Raw genomic sequence first — 21,931 nt, forward strand, 5'->3', positions numbered from 1 at the left:
TATAGTTGATAGTTATAAATGTACGCTAACATAACAAGACAATTATACTTCCCATTAAACTATGGAAATAATTGAAAACGAACTGTGAGGGCTTGGGCATCAAGTAACCATCTATATATCTATATATCTATATATCTATATATCTATACCTATAACTATATCTGTCTGTCTGTCTATCTTTGGTCTATCTTGGTCCATTCAAAGCCCAGGTTTATGCAGAATCACATTTTTCATTCTACATTATTGAAGCACTTTTTTTCTTTTTTGGGGGTACGATCTCTCTTTCATTCAGACCCTTTCATTATTTCTTCTGAAGCAATTCTACAAAGAAATATATCCAGTTCCCTCTTTACAGAAAAAAAAAAAAATAGACCTAGTGCTCAATAAATAGAAGAGTTGTCCCCTGCTTTCCAATTTCTGCTTTCACCACCCATTCAAGGAGGGCAGCCCTTCCATTTTCATCATGTCCCTAACTTGCCTTTGCACTGCTCCAGGGTACCACCCAGGACTCTGGTTTTGCTAACGGCTTGTCTCTGCCACTTTCCAGGAGTTGCACAAGCCTGGTATTGAATTGCTGGGCCATTCAGGGTCTTAAGACACAAACCAAGCCTCCTGTCAACAGATGTTCTTCTTTTCCCTGCTTTCCAAGGCCAAGATCTAACTTTGTCTTTCGCTTCTGAGCAACTTTGGAAATCCTGCCACTATGGTTAGATAATATCCGGCCTTTCCTCCACCGTAAGGGAAATCTGCCTTCACAGTAATTTACTTAATGCTCCCCCCACTCCATTCCATTCTACTCCAGTCTATCAAGCAGGCCAGTCCTGTGGCTAGCCTGTTGTTCTCATCCCAGGGAAACCAGCTGTCTGGATAGCAGACAGCCCTGACGGTTGTCCCTTCTGTCAACATCCTTGTTGGCATCCTGGGAAAATGCCTTGGTGCCAGGCAGGCCCACCTCCCTGGCGATGAAGAGATTAAGGGTTGTTGCTTTCCTTCTTAAAGCGCCCGGCCCAATCTCCTTCGCTTCATTCTGCGGCAGAGGGAGGCATCTGCAGAGCCTTGGCTTACCCACCTTCAGCGGAGATGGAGTGGGCTCCCAAGCTGGTAGGTGCTTGGCCCTCTTGGAGCCTCTTTTATTTACTTTCTGCTAATTAATGACCTGTCAGGCTTGTTTGCTTTGGGAAGGATAAACTGTGTCTGGATGAGCAATTGCTTTTAGAGCCTGGCAAAGTGGGGGAGACAAAATCCAGCCACCCAGCTAGAGACAAAAATCAGAGAATGAAGCTCCCCTGTGGTGGGGGGTGGGGGGGGACACAGGGACAAAAAATGAAACAACTGCTGGCACACTGGAACGGCTGCCTTAAGTGCCACATGTGTCCCATATCTGTCCCAGCAACCCAAACAGATGCATGTAGAGAAGCAGTTGGCCAGGCTTCCTGGCATCACACTGTGGCTTTTCTTTTATTAGCACTGTTGTTTCGCCATAACAAAGGCAAGAAAGGAAGGCAAGGGCTGGTGTGGAATGGGTTGGAGAGATGAGGGGGACAGTGGGCTTATCTCAGAGGCCTCCAGATGTGTTAGATCAGCAATTCTCATTCTCCTTGCTGGGAAATTCTCTAACTCCAGTCACATCTGGAGACTGATATGTTAGCAATGTGCTTGAAATGATAAAAATCCAAATTCTTTTCTCCGAGTCTCAAACAAATCCGTTCCACTTGAATTTTGGAACAAGAATGCTTAAAAAAAAAAACCTGAGCATAGAAACGACAAAAAGCATAATTATTCTGATAAAAGGTTGCTTCAATGGCTTACTGTGTCATTTTTTCTTTTTCCTAATACACATCTCTGGGGATTGTGTGATAGATAGCATTCAGTGTGACCTTCTTTTGTAGCCACAGGAATGGGGAGGGGGAGGGGAAACAACAAGGAATAGGTCTTATCTCATTCCTATTGCATCCTGTAGAGGAGCCTTGAAATAAAATATTTGAACTTGGAAAACATGGGAATGTTCCAAATCAATCAAGTAGGAAATCTCTGGATGAGATATATAAATTATTGTCAGGCATCTCATGGAAGAATTGTTGTTTTCCACTCTTTTCATGCATGCAAGCAAGCAAACAAGCAAGCAAGCAGATTTTTGAGCAGATTTTTTGAACCCTGGACGGGATGGTTAAGCAGCCATCCCTCAGAGATAGTCTTTGACTATCCAGCTGCCACTCAGTCTTGAGACTCATTGAAAAATCCTGAGTGAATCACCAACTTTTAGGTTACTATCAAAAGTTTATTGGGTAGATGCTCCAGATCGATCAGTAAGAAATAAAAAAAAATATTAATCAGTTTTTTAATTAAATGTTCAACAATATTTTGTTATGTTTTGAACATCAGATCTTCTTTGTTTGCTACTGTACCTTATTTTGTGTTGGTTTGCGTGTTGTTCTTTGATCTTTGCTAGGGTTTCTGTTTCATTTTAAAACCATCATACAATGCTGTATTTATAGAACCTGCATTCATGCAAATGAATGAATAAAGTTTGCCTGTTTGCTTCTCCAGTTGCTTTTCTGTGCTCTCTGCCTCTCCTTGGCCCTGGATGCTAACCCTGCATCGAAAGAGCAAAGCAGAGGAACAAAAGGAAGAAGGAGAGGCTCAGCCAAAGTCAGGGAAGAACATCTGCGGGCACAGGAATCCTCGCCTGACCCTGTGCTGAGGGTAAATCTGGGGGCCCTCACCGACTACACCTTTGTGGAGGATTATGAGCGGAGCATTCAGGAGATGGTTAACCAGCTGCGAAATAGCTCTGAGCTGCTGAACAGCAAATGCCAGGTCAATCTGAGACTCTGGATGTCGAACAAGAGGAGTTTGTCTCCATGGGCCTATAGGTGAGGCGGAACAAAGTTTGGTAATTGAGGATCTCTCTCTCTCTCTCCCTCCCTTCCTTTCTCTTACATTTTGTGGCAAAAAGCACAATGAAAATTAACAGGATCAAGTAAAACAGGACTGGAGCAGGGAGGACTCTGTGTGTGTGTGTGTGTGTGAGAGAGAGAGAGAGAGAGAAAGAGAGAGAGGGGGGGGAGGGAGGGAGGGAGAGAGATGTTTGGAGAAATCCTTGCATTTTTCTTGCCAAAATTTCAGAAGTGGTTTGTTATTGCCTCCTTCCTAAGGCTGAGAGAATTAGTCTCCTGGTTTCTAGTCTGATTCCTTAACTATTACATCAAATTGTCTCTTCAGGAGAGAATTTTGGAAATAAATTTACATTTACAGTCTCCCTGGCTGCTTTAGATTACACATTACCGTAGTTTGTCAGGAAGCTAAAGGGGATTTGGGTACAGTGGATCCATCAACACCAGTAAAAATATTCACTTTTTCTAGTGTAAGAGGTCCAACATCAGAATTTGAGTAGAAATTGGGACTTTACCCTCTCACTCAACAAAAGGGGAAATATGAGAAATCCTACTGCCTCTGGGGATTAGAGGAATGGAGTTTAACTCTGTTTAGTATTGCTCAGACTGCTAAGGATCATCTGAACAGCAAGGATATATTTCATTCTGTATATTAACTAGTTTGGATTAGAATAGCATAAGTATATGATCCAGTCACTGCATGTTCTTATTTAGAATCTTGCACTGGGAACAGCTTCGGTGCTATTTTCCTAAATAACTTCTCTAAGTAAAAATATTTTGATTGCTATTAAGAGATTGACATTGAAATAGGAAAACTGAAATTTATGAACTTTGATCTAAAACTGAATTTTACTATAATGTAGCCACATGTAACTCCAGACTTCAGTGATCGGTTTAATGCTTCAGGTGTATTAGCCAACTCAACTTACCTGGAATGGAGTAGAATAGAACAGAACCTAAAAGAGAACTAGTAAAAGCCTGGTCCTTTGGGGAGGTTGTAGTTTGTGATTCACAGCCTGGCAACATCACTGGTTTAATTATTGTACATTGGGACCCTTGAATTGTCCAGAGCAAAAGTGACAGGAAGGAAGCTACCTTGACATCATCAAAAGCTGAATCCTACATCCAACCAGCATGCACTGTTGATAATAAAAGAGAGCTTATAGGGAATTTTCATTTAATGACTACTTATTCAGTGACTATTTGAAGTTACAGTGGCACCGAAGAAGGATATTTATGACTGGTCCACAGTTGTCATAGCACTCCCGTGACTAAGGTGCTTAGCAAATGACTTGCAGTTACAACAGCAATAGCATCCCAAAGTCATGATAGCCATTTGTGATCTTCATTGTTGTCTTCCAACAAAATCAATGGGGAAGCTGGCAGGGTCACAGTGACGACATGACAGTATGCTTAACAACCCCATGGGATTTGTTTAAAGAGCACAACCGGAACTGCTATAACTGCCATTGTAAGTCAACGTAGCCCCTTGATGCTGCATATTACAATTGCGTTACTTAGCAATTAGTCCCAATTACATTATCTCTGTTCTTGTAATGAACTTAAAAAGGAATGGTCAAACTGAATCTTTTATCTAGCAGAGCCTATATGCAGCTGTGATTCTGCATCTCCCTCATAAGCAAACCTGAATCAGTTTAATGATTCAACACTGCCCAATATTCAGATCAAGAAGATATTCAGGGTTGTCCGAGTTTGTAGCGCTGTATCCTCCACTCGTGGTATTTTTAACGGTCTGTGAGTTCACTGTATTTCTGAACATTGAACAAGTGATTTCATTCATCCACTAAGAACTGGAGATCCCAAATTCTAACAGGTCCAGAAGTAAAAGAATTGAATTCATGTATACTTTGCTTCATAGGAAGCAAAGGAATGCAGTCTATGTCCCATCATTTCCAATGGTGCATGGAATCACTGTTGCTTCACTGGCATTTAGCTTTGCTCAGTGATGATACATCACTGCTTAGTAGTATCAGAAGTATCAATTTGTGATCTGTAATTATCAGCAACAGCAGCAACAGCCACGAAATGTGGCATCTAAGCTATAAGGGCTTCTGGGCAGCTATTTCTAAGCCCAGCTCTGGTTCTAACAAAGTGTCACAGCAGAAGAGACTTCCTGGAACTGGCCATGGAGATACAATTCTCTGTTTACTTCTGCAGCTTAGTTAAATAATCGTAATAGAATTGCATCATTTTCTGGAGCAAATCTCCAGAATAGATTGTTTAAAAAGAAGGCATTCATCTAAGTTAGTTAGTCTTTCCCAATCTGAGAATCATAACTCCAAGAATTCTTAGCTGACAAAGCCATTAATTGGGAATGCTGGAAATCTTCATCTCAACATTTCTAGAAGGTACCAGATTGGGAAAGGTTGCTTGTGCTCTCACAAGTGGAAGAAATTGCCTATTGCAACCATTTTCTATGTGGCGGATGTTTGCCCTACTGTCCCTCTTGTCGAACCATGATTCTTCCCATGAACAAACAGGTTACAGGCAGATATTCTTCCCATCTGGAAAATAGAATTTTCTAACGAGAGAAAGAATTCCGTGCCATTTCCTTACAAAAGCTTTGGGGAGTGCTACAACAGGCAGCTGTCGTTTGTCACTGTTTATTCTGGGATATCGTCCAGTGATGCAATATCATCCTCATCTCAGCCATCATCTGTCTTTAAAAGGGAAACTGTGATTTACAGTGTTTTTCCGGTGAGACTGATCTATTAAGGCAACCTGGTCAACCCAATTACGGGATGGAGCATAATGCTTCTGCTTTTGCCTTTCAGCTCCAATCCCGGAGCCTTCGCAGGCAGTTACTTTCACGACAAACTATTTTTGTGTTGAATTTATATTAACATAAATTCAACACACACAAAAAATGTGATTTACAGTGTATACAGGCAGGCATGTTATATAAGATGGCACCTTCTCAGTCAAACGTATTTTCCGGCATTGTGTGATGCCCAGAAAAAGCAGGAGCTCCTTTAAAGAGCCTGGAAGTGCAATATAGATGTCAAGAACCACTTTTTCATCTCCATATTAGACTGCTGCCCAGTCCTACCAGCCATCAAGAAAAATATGCATGTTTTAATGTCAACCTGTTTTCCTTTAGGATAAACCATGATGCATCCCGGGTTCCAGTTGACATCCCAGAGGCACATTGTCTGTGCGCAGGGTGCATCAATCCCTTCACCATGCAGGAAGACCGCACCATGGTCAGCATTCCTATCTATAGCAAAATCCCAGTGCGACGGATGCTGTGTGAGCCAAGTAAGCCTCACAGGAAGAAGAAAAAGTGCCACAAAGAATACAAGATGGTTATGGAGACCATTGCTGTGGGCTGTACTTGCATCTTCTGAGTACCCAGAAGGAAGGGACTTCCTGCTCTTATGGATGAAGTACTATTTTTGCTCTTCTAAACCGCTCTGTTCTTTTGCCAAATGACGAAACACCAATGTACTTTTAGATATTGAAGTCACTGCAGTGGCGCAGTGGTTAGAGTGCAGTACTGCAGGCTACTTCTGCTGACTCCTGGCTGCCTGCAATTTGGCAGTTCAAATCTCACCGGGCTCAAGGTTGACTCAGCCTTCCATCCTTCTGAGGTGGGTAAAATGAGGACACAGATTGTTGGGGGCAATAGGCTGACTCTGTAAAAGGCTTAGAGAGGGCTGTAAAGCACTTTGAAGTGGTATATAAGTTTAAGTGCTATTGCTCAGCTCACATCTCTGCATTACCTTCAAGAAGGCTGGCAATATATATCTAGCAGGCAAATTACTCATTAATGCTTTAGGTCCAGTTTAAACAGTTCAAGCTACTTGCTATGATGCTATAGCCACAGTTCCCACTTCCTTTTTTTTTTCTTATCTGGCATCCTTGTTTGCTTAGGAATTTAGAGAAAAAACAGATTATTGGTTAAAATGTGTATCTATTTTCAGGCCTTCAGACTGGTGGCAATTTAGCTTATAAAGGTGAGTTTGGACCGAACCTTTACAGATGAATCACTATATAGATCAGTATGTCATTGTCTGTATGTGTGTTCAAGTTAGTCTTTAACTTTTGGCAAATATCTGGACAATTCCATAGAGTTTTTCTCTGCAAGATTTTCATAAATGGGTTTGCCATTACATTATTCCTAGAGCTGAGAGAGTGACTGGCCCAAGTTGGCTTCATATATTCAAAAAATACCTTTCAGAGCATCCTTTTTAGACAGTATTGGGACACTGAGTATAGAACACTTTGGCATAACTAACTAGCTGGGTTCACACTTTGTAGAGTTCATATGTCTGATTTCCAAACCATACTTGATTGGGTTCACACAAAACATAAGCCCAACCCCACTATGGGTAGCACAATAGAACCTACTCCTCAACAGTTTAAAGGTTAGAGAGTGCTCCATTGCCTCTCAAGTCATAGCAGAGAACAAGTCTAAGTGTTGGCCAATGGAGGAAAGAGTTGAGCAATGGAGAGGCTCTTTAAATCAAGATTGTTTGGCAGGCTACTATTCACCTTATGGAATGCTATCAAGAAAGCCTAATCTAAATACCAGCAGCCCCTGTGCTCAACATTCTGATAATATGGCTTGCCTGTCAGCAGGAAGCTAGAGGGACATTAAGGGTGGTATTTGTACCAAGAATTAGACTGAGAATGCAGCAAGAAAGCCCAAGAAATCTTTCCTGCCAATCACTATGCACGCAAATTTGTGATGGACCAAAGTATCTGTAATAACCTCTTTTAATACCCTATCCTTCACAATGGGAGGGGAATCACAACTCAGGGGCTGAGCAGGCAGTCTTTTGGCAGAAGGGCCCAGGTTCAATCCCTGCATTGGGGGTTCTCCAATGGCAGGATTGGAAAACATCCTGACATGGGATAAGCAGCTGAAGGACTGTTAAAATACAGAGAAAGCATCAGTGCTGCCTGTCCTATAGAAAGGAAGCTTGCCATTATTCAACATGGTTTGGTCCATGTTGGAAGAGGAGCCCGAGTCCAATCCTTGGGTTCTGTATGTAATCTCTAAGAAAGATTCCCATTTGAATCCTAGTTGAATTGTTTCCCAGAAACAATTTTTCATGGATGGAATGCAGTGCCATTATGGCTATGAAGCAACAGAGCAAAATAAAGGGCAGTTACTCAATCGGATGCCAAGAAGTACTGATATAACTGTAAGCAGCTGGCTTTTGTACCTGCCAAGCCCCTGCTGCACCTTTCTTTTTAATTATTTTTGTTAAGCGAAAAATGTGGGCGTACTTCCAAGTTCATCTGCCGCTATCTTATGTGGGGCCCAGTTTGCATTAATCGCAAACATCTCCTGAGGTCTTTCTCAACATTACATATGATCGTTGCAGTCTAGTGCTTTGTTTAGAAGTCCGTCCATCTACTCAGATACAGGAGAAGTGTTAAGTTGATCTAGTAAAGTTGAGATCAACTGAATAACAGGGAACAGTTTCTCAGTTCACCCTGACCAAGGAATATTTTGAGTCTAGCCACATTGACTGTGGCAGCCATTTCCTAAAAATACTCACAATATGCCAACATTCCAGATCTGCCAACCAGCTGCAAACAGTTTGCTACTCTTGATCTAAGATTTTGTCTATGTGCCAGAACGTCACAGCTTCAAAAGAAACAACTTGATAACTTTATTTTCATTTTCTCCGTTCTTCCCAGCCAGCTAAAAGATATGACTCAAGGCACAGTGAAATATCTCATTAGAGGCTAGTTGGGCCTACTCCTATTTAGCTGCTAGATCATAAAGTGCGTTGCTCGCCTGATTCTGCAAATATGTCATTGATTTAACAAAGTTCATTAAAGAAAACCTTATCAATATCCATGCTGTACACAGGGTAACAATCGAAATTAAGCATTTTCTTCCATTTCTAGAAAGATAGGGAACCTCACTGTTTTATTGCATCTGGAATTAGCAAAAACAAGTTACCCCTTTACCCTACACACAGTGGTGGGATTCAGCCAGTTTGCACCACTTCGGGAGAACCGGTTGTTAACTTTCTAAGCAGTTTGGCAAACTGGTTGGAAGAAATCATTAGGGCAGAGAACCGGTTGTTAAATTACTTGAATTCCACCACTGCCTACACAGCTGTTGTATGGGAGCCCAGCTTCATTAGCAGCAGAAAGCAAATATTCAAGTCCCCAATTCACACACTTTTTTTCAAGATTTAATGGATCAGCCTGACCAAATGGCTAGGGCAGAGGTCTTCAAACCTGGCAGCTTTAAGACTTGTGGACTTCAATTCCTAGAATTCTTCAGCCAGCTGCTGGCTGGAGAATTCTGGGAGTTGAAGTCCACAAGTCTTAAAGCTGCCAGGTTTGAGGACCTCTGGCCTAGGGCAGAGGTGGGCAATTGTGGCTCTTTTACAACCGGTGGACTTCAACTCCCAGACACCCAAAGCTTGGCTGTCTCAGGAATTCTGGGAGTTGAAGTCCACCGGTTGTAAAAGAGCCACAATTGCCCATCCCTGCCCTAGGGTATTGTGGAATCTACTCAGGAAAATTCCTGAATGTTAGTTCAGTGGTTTTTCCTGATTTAGGAATCAAGGAAATCTTTTTTTTTTTTAACCAAATGCTGGAGGACAGCTTGCTTAATCTATTTCCAGGAAAAAAGGCCCATGGGATGGCTGGCAGATCAGCAATTAATTGTGCACATATGTTTATCAGGATTGTGGATAAAAAGTTACATGTTTGATTAAGCTGTTTAGCTTTTCTCACAGTAAACATTCTAACACAAGGTCCTTTGCTTCACCACCATGGGGCTTTGTAATAACCGTAAGGGAACACAGTGCTTGGGATGCCAGGAAAACCAAGAAATCATAAAAGGTCTTACGATCCTAAAAGTGTCATTTCCTTTAGCTTAGGGGATGAAGTACAAGAAGAAGGTCCATTCCAGTATAAATTATTTGGGAAGGCTGCAGAGGAAGACACAAGAAGGAAGTATGAATCCAAAGTTGTAGCTTGCTGGGTGATATACACAATTGGGCTGTAGGAATAGGATTCAGCAGGTAAAGTAAAAGTCAAATGGAATTTGACACTATTCAGTTTCTTCCATGATTTCTGAAGAATCCTGAACAACTAGATAGAGCCATTAATTCACAGACTCTCTGAAAGAGCGATACTACGCTAAAGAGATTGCCATGACACAGATAACAGATGAACGTATAAATACACAGATTTGCCACTGCTCTGCTTTACTTCTGTTAAATTTGCAGTACAATTTATTTCTTAACTTAGAGGAGTTGGGGATGTGTGGGACTGCAAATCTCAGCATCTCTTACTATACTGATTGGGAATTCCGAATGCTGCAATCCAATATAACTGGAACACAGCAAGTCAAGGAATGGCACTTAGTAGCCTCAAATATCCCCCTCACTCTGCATGCAATAAAGTCTTGTCTCGCAGTGCTTGCTAAGTTCACAGCTCAGTCTTCACTTTGTGCATTAAGTCTTTCTGGTCTATTTTCTCTACATCACGGTTCCACCGATTGTAGGCTAAGAGAGCCACATTTTTGGCTGCCACGGCAGACATTTCCATGGAGCTGGCTGCCCACTCCATGGTGTTGAGGTAGAAGAGGCTGTCATGCAGGATAATAGGTGGGAGATTCTTGACTGATCCGTAATCAGGACAGACTTGCCATTCTGTCACCTGAACAGAATAATAAGAACGGAACAGCATCTTCAACTCTTGCTTCTCCAAAGGATGTTGAGAGTGGACACGCCACACAGCAGCTTCCTGGGGCTGCTTCCGCTTGAAGGTATTAGATATGTTGATGGGGCAAATATTATCCATGGAGTTGAAGAAGAGGCCAGGAGCTTCTGTGGTGAGGACACTGGCAAAAGGAAAAAGCTTGGGATCTGGGAAGCCAAAGTATGAGGAGTTGAGGTAGCCGTGAACAATGGAGGTGACTGTGGTGTGAAAAGTTCCAGGAAACTCAGCAATAGGAGGGTCAAAATTCTGAAAGGTAATATTGTTCTTGCTGTCATGTAGTTGAGTGGCAATGACCACTATGTCATAAAAGTTGGAACCTGGACCGTCTTCATTTTCATAGTGCACTTGGTAGAGGGGTTTTCCTTCTGGATAAAAATGCAAAGGGAACAAACAGGGGGAAAAACAGTAACTCAGACAGCTAGCAAGCAAGTCACCATCATTATCTAAGAAGCTGAATAGATGAGACTTCAAAGAGAAACAATTCTGCTAAGACCTCATAGTTTGCCCTGTTTCTTGGTTGATTCCATTGTTTCTGCAGCTTGCTCACTGCCTGTTGGTTTTATTTTTGAAGACTAGCTACACGAAGCACTCACACAACCCATAAAAGTAACAATAGGAACTGATCAAAGAGCAGAGAGAGGATTTCCCTGTCTGGTCACAAATAAGGGAAAATTTTATTGTAGTTTTTGGCTTTGGTAAGTGAAAATAATTGGGTTAAGTTGTGTATGTCTGCTGTCATTATAGTTTGGGATATTTCATTCAAAAACGATATATTTTATCTAGGAAGCTAGATGATGCTGAACAGTTCAACAAGCACAAAGCAAGTCCACCATGGCCTAAAATGGAAACCTGTGGGTATAGCAGCAACAAGGAGGGTAATTTTTCCACAGATCACTATCAACACTATTAAAGAAATACCGGTATACAACAAAAAAAGATAGGCAACTTTGTACTATCCAGCATTTAAGAGAAAAAGCCGTCAAAAGGATCCTTATTATGAAGGCTTTCTCTCAACTGCAAGTCAAAATACACATTTATCTAGATGCTTTTAGGAAGAAAAATATATGCCAATTATATCCTGTGTTGAAACTGGATTTATTTGTTTAGGAGTGGCACATTTTTTCCGACATTTATTTTCTTTAAAATCTCAATATCACTCCAAAATGTTAAAGGTAGAATTCTTATAATAAAATTATATCCTAAGCTATTGATTTTTATATCCTAAAGTTTAATATATTGGGTATTCAGTGGTGTATGATTGGATTACCTTAAGAGTTAAAATCTTATTTAATACAATACTTTATGAAGAAATAATATAGAATGAAAGTTGTTTCTAGCTAGAGGTACATCACCGTAGCGGCTGAACCACAGGATGATAGTTTATTTATGACAAGGCCACCAATATTTTTCTTTTTTCCATTTTATATATATATTATATACACGATTGTTATTTATTTTTATTTTCTTCACCCTCTTTTTATTCTGTCTACCTGAAAATGGTATCTCTCTTCTTGCATAGTTTTCTGCCCCTCTTCCTTATAAGGGAGCACACAAGTTAATTTCTTATTCCTTTTAGTAGAATGCAAGTAATCTACCATTTCATCACAACCTTTCTTAAAGCATCACATCTGCTTAACTGGGTACGCTTTGAGTGATCACAGCAACAATAAATACCCCGTTTACAGGAAACACCATCTTTTCTTAGGGAAGAAAAATAGTTAAGACTGTGAACATTTAGGAAATTTCAGTTGTCTCTGTGCAATAAATATGTCAACCTTTAAAGCAAGTGGAAGGAGAAAGTCATTTGAACCTTCCTTCCGTAAAAGGATCCTTATCTGTGTTGTGTCCTGCCTGCTTCTCTGCATGCATCAATGGATGCTTTACGTCAAAGGTATTTAGGTGGCTTCCAAGGTGCAATTATCCAGAATTCTTTAAAGCAGGTCCAGAGCAGTGGTGAAATCCGAACTGGTTTGCTACCAGTTTGCTGGCCACGCATGCGCGCTGCGTGCCAAATGTGCGCTGTGTGTGCATGCAGTGTGCATCAAACACGTGCTGTGCATGTGTGCACACGTGTACAAACTGTAGCACGCGCCAAAAGGAGGCTTGGGAAGGTAAGTAGAAGCGAGGGGGAGGGGAGTCAGCTGTGGTGTGCAATTTAACTTTGCTAGAAAGCAGGATTTCTTGCTTTCTAGCAAAGCTAAACTCCGCTGCACAGCTGATTCCCCCCCCCAATGTTCTACTTACCTTCCCAAGCCTCCTTTTGGCGCGTGCTACAGGAAATCCTGCTTTCTAGCAAAGTTATACCTCGCGCCACAGCTGATCATCAGAAATACCGGTTCAGAAGAACCGGTAGCTTTTTTAACTACCGAGTCGGCTGAACTGGTAGCTTTTTTTGTACTACTTGTTCGCCCGAACTGGAGCGAACCAGTAGCATTTCACCCCTGGTCCAGAGGATAGTAATTTATGACTATAACCTTTTTGCTTTTTTTTTACTACTTCCATCTTTTCCTCCCACTTTCTCCCAGTTGGAGCCTGGGTTCCTCCCTCTAACACAGTGGTGTCAAACTCGCAGCGTCACATTGTTGTCACGTGACTATCATGACTTCCCCCCCTTTGCTAAACCAGGGTGGGCGTGGCCAGTGTGTGATACATCTGGGCTGTGGGCCATGAGTTTGACACCCCTGCCTACTCTAACAGGTTGTCCTCCATTTACAACAGTTTATTTAGTGACCGTTACAACAGCACTGAAAAAAAGTGACTAGTGACCACTTTTCAAACTTATGACCGTTTCAGCGTCCCCATGGTCACGTGATCGAAATTCAGATACTTGGCAACTGACTCATATTTATGACAGTTGCAGTTGCATGTCATCATCTTTTGAGAACTTCTGACAAGCGAAGTCAATGAGAAAGCCAGATTCGTTTAACAACTGTGTTAATAACTTAACAACCGAAATGATTCACTTAACAACTGCAGCAAGAAAGGTTGTAAAATGGTACAAAATTAATTTAACAACATAAATTTTGGGCTCAATTGCTTAGTAACATAAATTTTGGGCTCAATTGTGGTCATAAGTCTAGGACTACCTGTAGTTGTAGCTAACAGAGCTTTAAAAAGAGAAAACTCCTTTCCTTAATGCATTAAAGTAGCTATAAACTATGGAAGACTCAGCTGCCTCAGACAGTGGTCTGCAAACACATGCGCAAGTACAGACATTTCCACTGGGCCTGCAGAAAAATGGAACAGCTGTGCACAGATATCCACAACAACTGGGAAATCTGCAAAGCAGCCATGCTGAGTTTTCCTGAATATGTGACTCTTGTGTTGCTTTGAAGAGAGGTACCTAGCTCATGCTAACCTGCTTTGTGACACTTTGGTTGTAATGCTTTGTTCAGCCTAAGTAGGTCACTTTCTATCATATGGTACAATATCCAGTCAATATTTATTGCATGTACTATATATCTCCGGAAAGCAACAATATCTGAATTCTGGGATTAAACCAGAGGGGATATTGAGTGAATACAATGAACCATGTGTATGTGTGTGTTTGCTCCTTGCCACCACTCAGTAAAGGCCCTCTCAGAAATGTTGGCTTTTTTGAAGAACCTTCCCTGAAAAGCAAATAAAAGACTCTGGAGGTGATGAATTAGCCAGAGGTGTGAGAGAATGAAAATATGTTCCATTTGCTTCTATTAAAGTCCTAGGGTTGGGTCATCTCTTGTTCTGCCCCAGCTACGGACCCCAAAGAATGCAGCACACACAAAGTCTGTACAAACCTTAGTTTACTAAATTAAACCAGTCTTTTTCAAACAAAGGCTGTTAATTAACTTTCTTAACAGCCTACAAGAATCCAAAGAATAAATAATCGTAATCTTACTAAGATTGGCAGAAAGCCCAGAAGCAATTTGCAGGAAACTGATAAAAGAACTAAGATCAAGACACGAAGGAGAGTGAACTAAGTTGTTCCCTGCAAATTGCCTCAGTCGTCATCCATCCTTAAATAGGACTTAAATAGGGAGTGGCCAATTAGCCCCAAGCCTTACTCTCAAGGAGACCTCCTCCTGAGGAGCCACTCCTGCCTTTTGGCAGCTCTGCGCGCCCGTGCATCGAGAAGAGGCTCCTCCTCTTCTTCCTATTCACCCATGGAAGTTTCTGGAGGCCCTGGCTGAATCCCTGCCTCTGGCACCACATCTTCTCCAGCCTCCTCATTGTCCGACACGAGTGCCAGCTGCACAGGCTGCTGGCAGAGCACCACACCAGCCTCCTCGCTATCGGAATCAGCTACTAGCTGCACAGGCCGCTGACGGGCCACAACATCTCTTGTGCTAGAATTCTCTCACAGAATCTCTAACAGCATTTATCCAATGTGCAGCACATCCACATTGACCCATAGGTGCCCCTTCTTTCTAAATTGCTTTTAAAATTCAGTCCTCCAGATTTGAAGTGCGCCCATACGAAAGGAGAAATCTGTCTTGCACAAAGTAAGACCCTTCGTTCATCCATCCCAGCATGTTTACTTGGTCTGAAGCAGCTCTTTAAAATCTCCAGCCCCCCTACCTGGAGATCTTTTGGTCTTTATTTTCAGTCTTGGATGAAGATGGGTTTGTGTGGCATACCTGAACTGTGCAGAGAGATAGCTGTCACCCTGGCATGGATTATGTTGGCTTTGGTTAGCTTCAGCAAGCCTGAGCACACCAGCTTGTTGCCACCTTCAACTGCCCATCGGTTGCCTTGAGCTCCTGCTAGTAACATGGCCCCTTAAAAAAGAAGCACAGAGGGGACAGCTGTCAAGAGAATAAACAAGCCGAATTGTAAAACATCAGCCTTCCCTACAACCTATTTGTCTCCCAAGCCTGAGCAATGGCCTATTGAAAAAAGACTGACTGGAGCCATAGAAGATGGGTGGTACTCACCTGCAAACGCAGGCACCAGTACTGACTGGCCATAGTTGGCCCGGAGAATGGCCATGATGACATCATCGATGAAGCGTTGTGTGACACCCACCTCCAGCAGGGACTCTACCACAGAGCGCTGCGTCATGTTGACAAAGGTGTCACCCCCCAGTGAACGCAAGAGCTCCTCAAGGTGAGAGAATGCATAGCCATGGGCCTGATACCTGTAGATTCTGCAGGTCATAAAAAGGGTGAAAAAAATGTAGAGCGGCACAACTTCTCTCTTAGGAAAAGACAGCCCTACAAGATAGACTGGACTAAGGAACCAAGGCCATGTAGGTCAGGATTAGATTTATTGCAATATTTCTAGCAAGAGATTTTGCAAGGCAGAATGTGCTTCCTCCTCCTTCACTTTGTGTGCACTGAGGAGGGGCTTGTTTTAGAAGTGTTCTTAAATTAATTCCTTGGCCCGGCTCAAGTCTAATTTAGCTGACTGCTGCCAACTTAGTGGCTCTTCCTCCTGCCCTTCAAGGCCATTCCCTATGAGCTTTACAGGAAGTCTTAAGAATCTTCTTTAGTTTACTTTATTGATTAGCCCTTGGGCCATATCAAAGTGCAGAGTTCCAGACACAAATTACTACTAAAATCTGATAAAAACAATTTAAAATGAAATTGGAATCAAATACAATAATTTAATATATAGATAAATAGAATGATAAAATTATATTTCGATGTCACCCCTACAATTTACCACAATCAGTCCCACATATGCAGATCTTAACCAAAGCATTTTGCTTAAGTACTGTGCTGTGTTAAATGTTATTTTCAGATTCTGGCTGCACATAAGGTACTGTATTTTTCGGAGTATAAGACGCTCCAGACTATAAGATGCACCTACCCCTTTTTGGGAAGAAAACAAGAAAAAAAAATCTGCCTCTGCCTCCCAGCATCCATCTGGTATTCATTTGGCCTGTTTGCTGTGGCCCATTCGGTGATGCCGCAGCCTGTTTGCTGCCACCCATTTGGCGTGGCCTGTTTGCTGCCGCGGAGGCCCATTCGCCACTGCCGCCGCAGCCCATTCTAGAACAGCTGATTGGCGCCACACCAACCCCCCGCCCTCCCCACCGCAACATTCGCTGTATAAGACGCACCGAAATTTTCACCGACTTTTAAGGGGAGGGAAGTGCATCTTATACTCCAAAAAATACAGTAAGTTGTTTTGATATGGGGATCCCAATGGGTCATTCGTTTGTTTTATAGACCAAGGTACCTGTCTCTCACCCTCTTATTCAGGCAACAATCAAATAGGATATGAGCCATGCCTTCTACCTCTGCTGCTCTGCAAATGCAGAGATGTCTATTGTAGGGTAGAATGGAATCTCCCATATTGTGTCAATATGTTGGACCATTGTGTCAAGCTGTTGGAATTTCGCTCGCATAATATCACCCTAAGATATTTGGCAGTTGCAACTTTAAATAGCTTTCTATTTGAAAAGTAATCTCCTTTATAGTATATTGCTACCACCTGGCTAGAAGCAAATTTGATCAAAGGAAGATTGTCCCATTTTTCTCTCACTGCCCTGGAGGCATCAGTGATGGCCTCTTTGTTACCTACCTCATGAACTTCTCCATTACTTCCTCTACCCACATTTGTAGACGTAGAAAGCTCATTCCATAGTGCCACCAGAGCCGAAAAAGGTTGAGCAGGTACCAGTCTGTCTCCTCAAGGACAAACTGTTCCCCAGTGAAGATGGCACTCTTTCCTGCCACTTCTCGGCGGTGTTTCAGTCCTATAGAACAGAAAACAAGGTCCAGTAAGGTTGGCTTATGACTTTTTTACCATAATGGCAGGGGTGAAATCCAGCAGGTTCTGACAAGTTCTGGAGAACCAGTAGCGGACATTTTGAGCAGTTCGGAAAACTGATAGCAAAAATTTTGAGTAGTTTGGAGAACCTGCAAGTGGGAATGGAGATTTTGTAGTATCCTTCCCCCAGGAATGGGGAGGGAATGGAGATTTTGCAGTATCCTTCTCCTCCCACGCCCACCAAACCACACCACACCTACCAAGCCACACCTACAAAACCGGTAGTAAAAAAATTTGGATTTCACCATTGCATGATGGGCTTTGCAAGAGTGTTGACCATCTTGATCTCTTTTGCTATCTACTTCTAACTCGCATTAATTCAGAGAAAACTTTCTCAGTTGTGATTTTTAATAGTTTCTCATTTGTTATCACGCTCATTCGTACTTCTTCCATTTTGGCACTGCAGAGTTCCATGACAGTGGCCAGATTTTGTTACCACAAAAACAAACCAAAAAAATATACTTCGCCTTCATCCACAACAGCCATTTTTTTCTGGCTCTGGGCTTCATGATGCTCTTTACAACAGAGGATTGAATCTTAAAAAATCAATGAAGACTGGTTAGGAAAATAAAGACAATTTCCAACTTTATTTAAAAGTAAAAACAACTTGGTTTCAGCTGGACTCTGGTAGAATTATGTCTAGAATTAATTTGTCCTGTTGGCTTATTGCTTCCTTTCCCCTTCAGCCCAAATCATACTATGAGATCTGTGCCAGTCAATCTGTGGAAACCCAACTTTTAGCTAACAAGATTGTTGTTAAGGGAAAATGAGAGGAGGGAGCCCTACATATGCTTCCTTGAATGTGAGTGAAAGTGGAGAGTCCAAGTTCCATAAATTGTATAATATTACAGGATTGATTGTCCATTTTCAGTTTTGCGCCAAGGCACATTTAATAATTGGATGTTGTTGTTACAATTGTTACATTATATTATGTATAATACATTAATGTATATTTCATTATATTTACATTCTACCTTTCCTCTGAAGGAATGGAAAGGCTCAGCTGAAGATGGCATATATTGATTTATTTATCAGAATTATGGAGTTGCCCATCTCACCAAAGTCAACTCTAGGTAGTGCACAACAATCAAGGACATCTAACAGATATAAAAAAACCCATATATTTTAGGCATATTTTAAAAATATAAAAATCTATATTAAAAAACAAATTTTGTAAAAAAAAACCCAACACACAAACTGTAGGCAAAGGGAAAATAAGAATGGCTACCTCAACTTTAGAATGATGAAAGCATGTTATATGAGGATTCCCCTCAATTTAGATTCTCAAAGTCCACTAGAAGGCTGGGCTGAGAAAAGAAACTGGTCTAAAGTCACTCAATGAGGTCCATGTTGTACAGAGGTTTTACCCTGGTTTTCCCTCAGCTCAGTTCAGTACTGCTTTATACTTAAACACCCATGGATCAAGCATGTATATACAATGTATTGAGCCATCACCATTCATTCACAAAAAGGACATATCTTGTGGGGAAAAAAAGAACTTCCGATTACAACTCCTCCAAATAGTCCAATTGTATTCCAAAAGTACAAATGGGAATGGAATGGAAAGTTTGGGCAGGAAATGACAGGTTGGCTGAATAGAACAAGAGAGTGAGCTCCGTTGTAACAGAACAGTGATGATTCCTGATCTCATCTATCTACCATGCCAGAGGAACCAAAGATCTGCCATACCACCCAAACTCAGAGGCAATAAAAGGATACGTACAGAAACCAAGCTTGACGTTCATTCATCTAAATGGTCAATCGCACTTACCCAATTGCTGCACAAAGTCCTCCATGTGTAAGTTGAGAGAATGGAAGAAGGCCCCTCCACTTTCGTAGGACTGTTTGTTGACTGTAACTGTGGCCAGGCGACCTCCCACCACAGCTTTTTCATATACGTCCAGTTGGACCTGAGGCCCAAAGTGCTGCTGCAGGAAATAAGCCACCGAGGAGCCGCCAATTCCAGCTCCCACCACAGCTGCCAAAGCAAAACAAGTGTGTTAAGAACCACCATAAAAAGATCCACCTTCAACCAATAGATATAGTTTCCCAGGAAACAGAGGATTGGTCAAACCACATCTCAGTCTAACAGTAGGATATAATAAAATAATAAGAGAGAGCCAGTTTGCTCTAGTGCTTTCTAGCCTGGCGTCTTACCAGGCTAGAAAGCAGGAAACTAAGTTCTAATCCTGCCTTAGGCATGAAAACCAGCTGAGTGACTTTGGGCCAGTCACTCTCCCTCAGCCCAACCCACCTCACAGCATTGTTCTCGTGGGGAAAATAGGAGGAAGATGTATTGTGTGTGTATTTGCTGCTCTGAATTATTAAAAAATAATAAAGGTGGGATATAAAAAAGAATAAAACAGTTTTTCTGGCTAAGTCTGAGCTGCGGTGGCGCTGTGGTTAGAATGCAGTACTGCAGTGCTGACTGCCACCAGTTCGATTCTCACAGGCTCGGGGTTGACTCAGCCTTCCATCCTTCCGAGGTCAGTAAAATGAGGACTCAGATAGTTGGAGGCAATATGCTGACTGTGTAAACTGCTTAGAGAGGGCTGTAAAGCACTATGAAGCAGTATAAAAATCTAAGTGCTGTCGCTATTCCAATCTAACTTCAAAACTGGTATCTCACTGTGAAAACTATTTAATGATTATTTATTTATTTATTGGTTCGATTTATATGCTGCCCTTCTCCGGAAACTCAGGGCAACTTACAATGCATTAAGCAATAGCCTTCATATTTTTGTACATAGCTGCTTAGTAGGGCTTTTGGCCCCCCCTAAGGGGTGTTCTTTTTTATACAAAGTCAGCTTATTGCCCTCACAATCCGGGTCCTCATTTTACCTACCTCGGAAGGATGGAAGGCTGAGTCAACCTTGAGCCTGGTGAGATTTGAACTCGCAGTAATTGCAGGCAGCTGGCAGCTAAGTGCTACTTAACAGCACTTTAGTCTGCTGCGCCACCAAGGCTCCTTCTACCAATCTTCCTCAACCTCTGTGTGTTGGGACTGCCATTCTGAATTTCTAGCCAGCCCAGCCAATTGTTGAGAATTCTGAGTAGGGTAGATCCCGTGTACCTGACAGGTATCAATCAAATGGGAGAAGGGATGTTCTACCACCAGCAATCCCAGCAGAAGGGTGGAAATCTGCCCTCCACAATACACACACACACACACACACACACACACACACACTCCTACAAGAGAAGCAGGGGTTAAATATACACAACGACCCTGCCATTGGGCTGGGCTGGCTTTTTAAAAAATGGGGGGGGGGGAAGGGATCGTCGGATAAATTTCAAAGCACGTGTCGGAAATACGACCGCTCCAGGATGGCCACTGAAACGCCAAGCCTAGGAGAAGCCACAGCAGCTCCACATTCAGCCACCATCGCTGCTTTTACGCTATTCCCTCAATGCAAATACGGGAAGCTCCAGGCTGTTTGCGCGCAGAAGCCCACCTTACGGGGGCCAGGTGGTGGTGTGGCGGGGGGGGGGAGGGCAAATGCCACCCGGGAAGCCGCGAACTGCCCGCTGCGATGAAACGAGCAACGCCTACCTATTTTGCCCGGCGGAGCTGCATCCCCTGCCGCAGCGAAGGAAGGCTCCGTTCTCATCCCCCCTACAGCTACGGTAAGAAACAAAAGCCACCGGGCAGGAGGCGGCGGCTGAGCAAACTCTGCCATCATGGTGACAACGGGGAGGCTGCAGCGGTTGCAAAAGCGAGAAAGCGCCGCGGAACGGCGGAAACCAGCCCGCACCTCCCCGGATGTTTCTGCCGCAGCGGCCGGGGAGTTCGCAGCTTTCGGGGCCCCGCGAGCTTCCCGAGATTTTTTTTGGGGAGGGTGGGGGGAGATGCAGCGGATCGTCGGGCTGCGCCTCCCGGGGCCTTTTTGACCTTCGCGGGGCGGATCGCAGGCAGCGACGGCTAACGAGGCAACCTCTATTATTAAAAAAAAAAGAAAAAGGGGGAAGTCTTTTGGTAGCTGAGGAGGTCGCGTCTTCTGGCTCGCTCCAGTGCGAGCGCCCCTTGCAGGAAGGCCCGAAATGCCAATTTGGTGAGATGCGCTTTCAACCCACAGCCCCGAAATTCCAAGTTTTCTGACAGAGACGCCTCCGGAAGGGAAGCCGCCTCGATCGCCGGTTGCAAAAGGCCCAGTTTCTCGGCGCCATAAGCTTGCACTGCTTTCCCAGGTTAGCCTGACCGAGCCCTTTAGAGTGAAATCTCCAGGCGCCCGTACAAAGGTGTTGGTTTTTCCGGGTCATATAATATATGCGGGTATATATGCATAATTTTGTATTTATTTTGTTTGTTTGTTTACATAAACAAACATGACAAAATAAATAAATGTATATTAAGAGATGGAGAGACTCTTTGAGAGCTGTAGGCAACGAAATTTCATTTTAATGTATGCCGATTAGTGTACATTCAAAGTGATAATAGAGTTACTCTAAGTCTAAAGGTAATCCTGGGGAATGGGGGACTTTTGGGGTTGCACCGCAGAGGCGCAACTCTCCAGGAAGCGATTTGAGTCTGAAAGGGGGGAGAGAGAGAGAGACGCGCC

At 42.8% G+C, this 21,931-nt stretch overlaps 2 protein-coding genes across 3 annotated transcripts; one reads left to right on the forward strand and one right to left on the reverse strand.

Annotated features, from left to right (window-relative positions):
* The first annotated feature begins 789 nt into the window (after window positions 1-789).
* On the forward strand, window positions 790-11,552 carry IL17B (interleukin 17B). Its single transcript, XM_034408743.3, has 3 exons — window positions 790-1,101; window positions 2,548-2,873; window positions 6,016-11,552. The coding sequence occupies exons 1-3, from the start codon at window positions 1,081-1,083 to the stop codon at window positions 6,260-6,262; spliced, it is 594 nt and encodes a 197-aa protein (XP_034264634.2). The 5' UTR covers window positions 790-1,080; the 3' UTR covers window positions 6,263-11,552.
* PCYOX1L (prenylcysteine oxidase 1 like) lies at window positions 9,543-21,539 on the reverse strand. 2 transcript variants are annotated; one of them, XM_034405693.3, is made up of 6 exons: window positions 20,926-21,539; window positions 19,144-19,350; window positions 17,124-17,298; window positions 15,530-15,741; window positions 15,233-15,373; window positions 9,543-10,981 (listed from the first exon to the last, which is right to left on the reverse strand). In XM_034405693.3, the coding sequence occupies exons 1-6, from the start codon at window positions 21,053-21,055 to the stop codon at window positions 10,323-10,325; spliced, it is 1,524 nt and encodes a 507-aa protein (XP_034261584.2). In that variant the 5' UTR covers window positions 21,056-21,539; the 3' UTR covers window positions 9,543-10,322. The 2 variants fall into 2 exon arrangements, with proteins under 2 accessions (XP_034261584.2, XP_087743519.1); XM_087887393.1 differs by having other exon boundaries at window positions 9,543-10,978; window positions 20,926-21,414.
* Between the last annotated feature and the right edge of the window lie 392 nt (window positions 21,540-21,931).

Source organism: Pantherophis guttatus, chromosome 2 (genome assembly GCF_059756535.1).
Source record: "Pantherophis guttatus breed Tessera chromosome 2, ASM5975653v1, whole genome shotgun sequence".
Lineage (NCBI taxonomy): Eukaryota > Metazoa > Chordata > Lepidosauria > Squamata > Colubridae > Pantherophis > Pantherophis guttatus.

Coding starts and splice junctions, on each gene's coding strand:
- IL17B (XM_034408743.3), top strand. CDS start 1,081: ATGGAGTGGGCTCCCAAGCTG. Junction 1,102..2,547: donor TGGAGTGGGCTCCCAAGCTG/GTAGGTGCTTGG, acceptor TTGCTTCTCCAG/TTGCTTTTCTGTGCTCTCTG. Junction 2,874..6,015: donor TTGTCTCCATGGGCCTATAG/GTGAGGCGGAAC, acceptor GTTTTCCTTTAG/GATAAACCATGATGCATCCC.
- PCYOX1L (XM_034405693.3), bottom strand. CDS start 21,055: ATGATGGCAGAGTTTGCTCAGCCGCCGCCTCCTGCCCGGTGGCTTTTG. Junction 17,299..19,143: donor GGACTTTGTGCAGCAATTGG/GTAAGTGCGATT, acceptor TCTGTTCTATAG/GACTGAAACACCGCCGAGAA. Junction 10,982..15,232: donor TATCTCTCTGCACAGTTCAG/GTATGCCACACA, acceptor ATTTTTATCCAG/AAGGAAAACCCCTCTACCAA.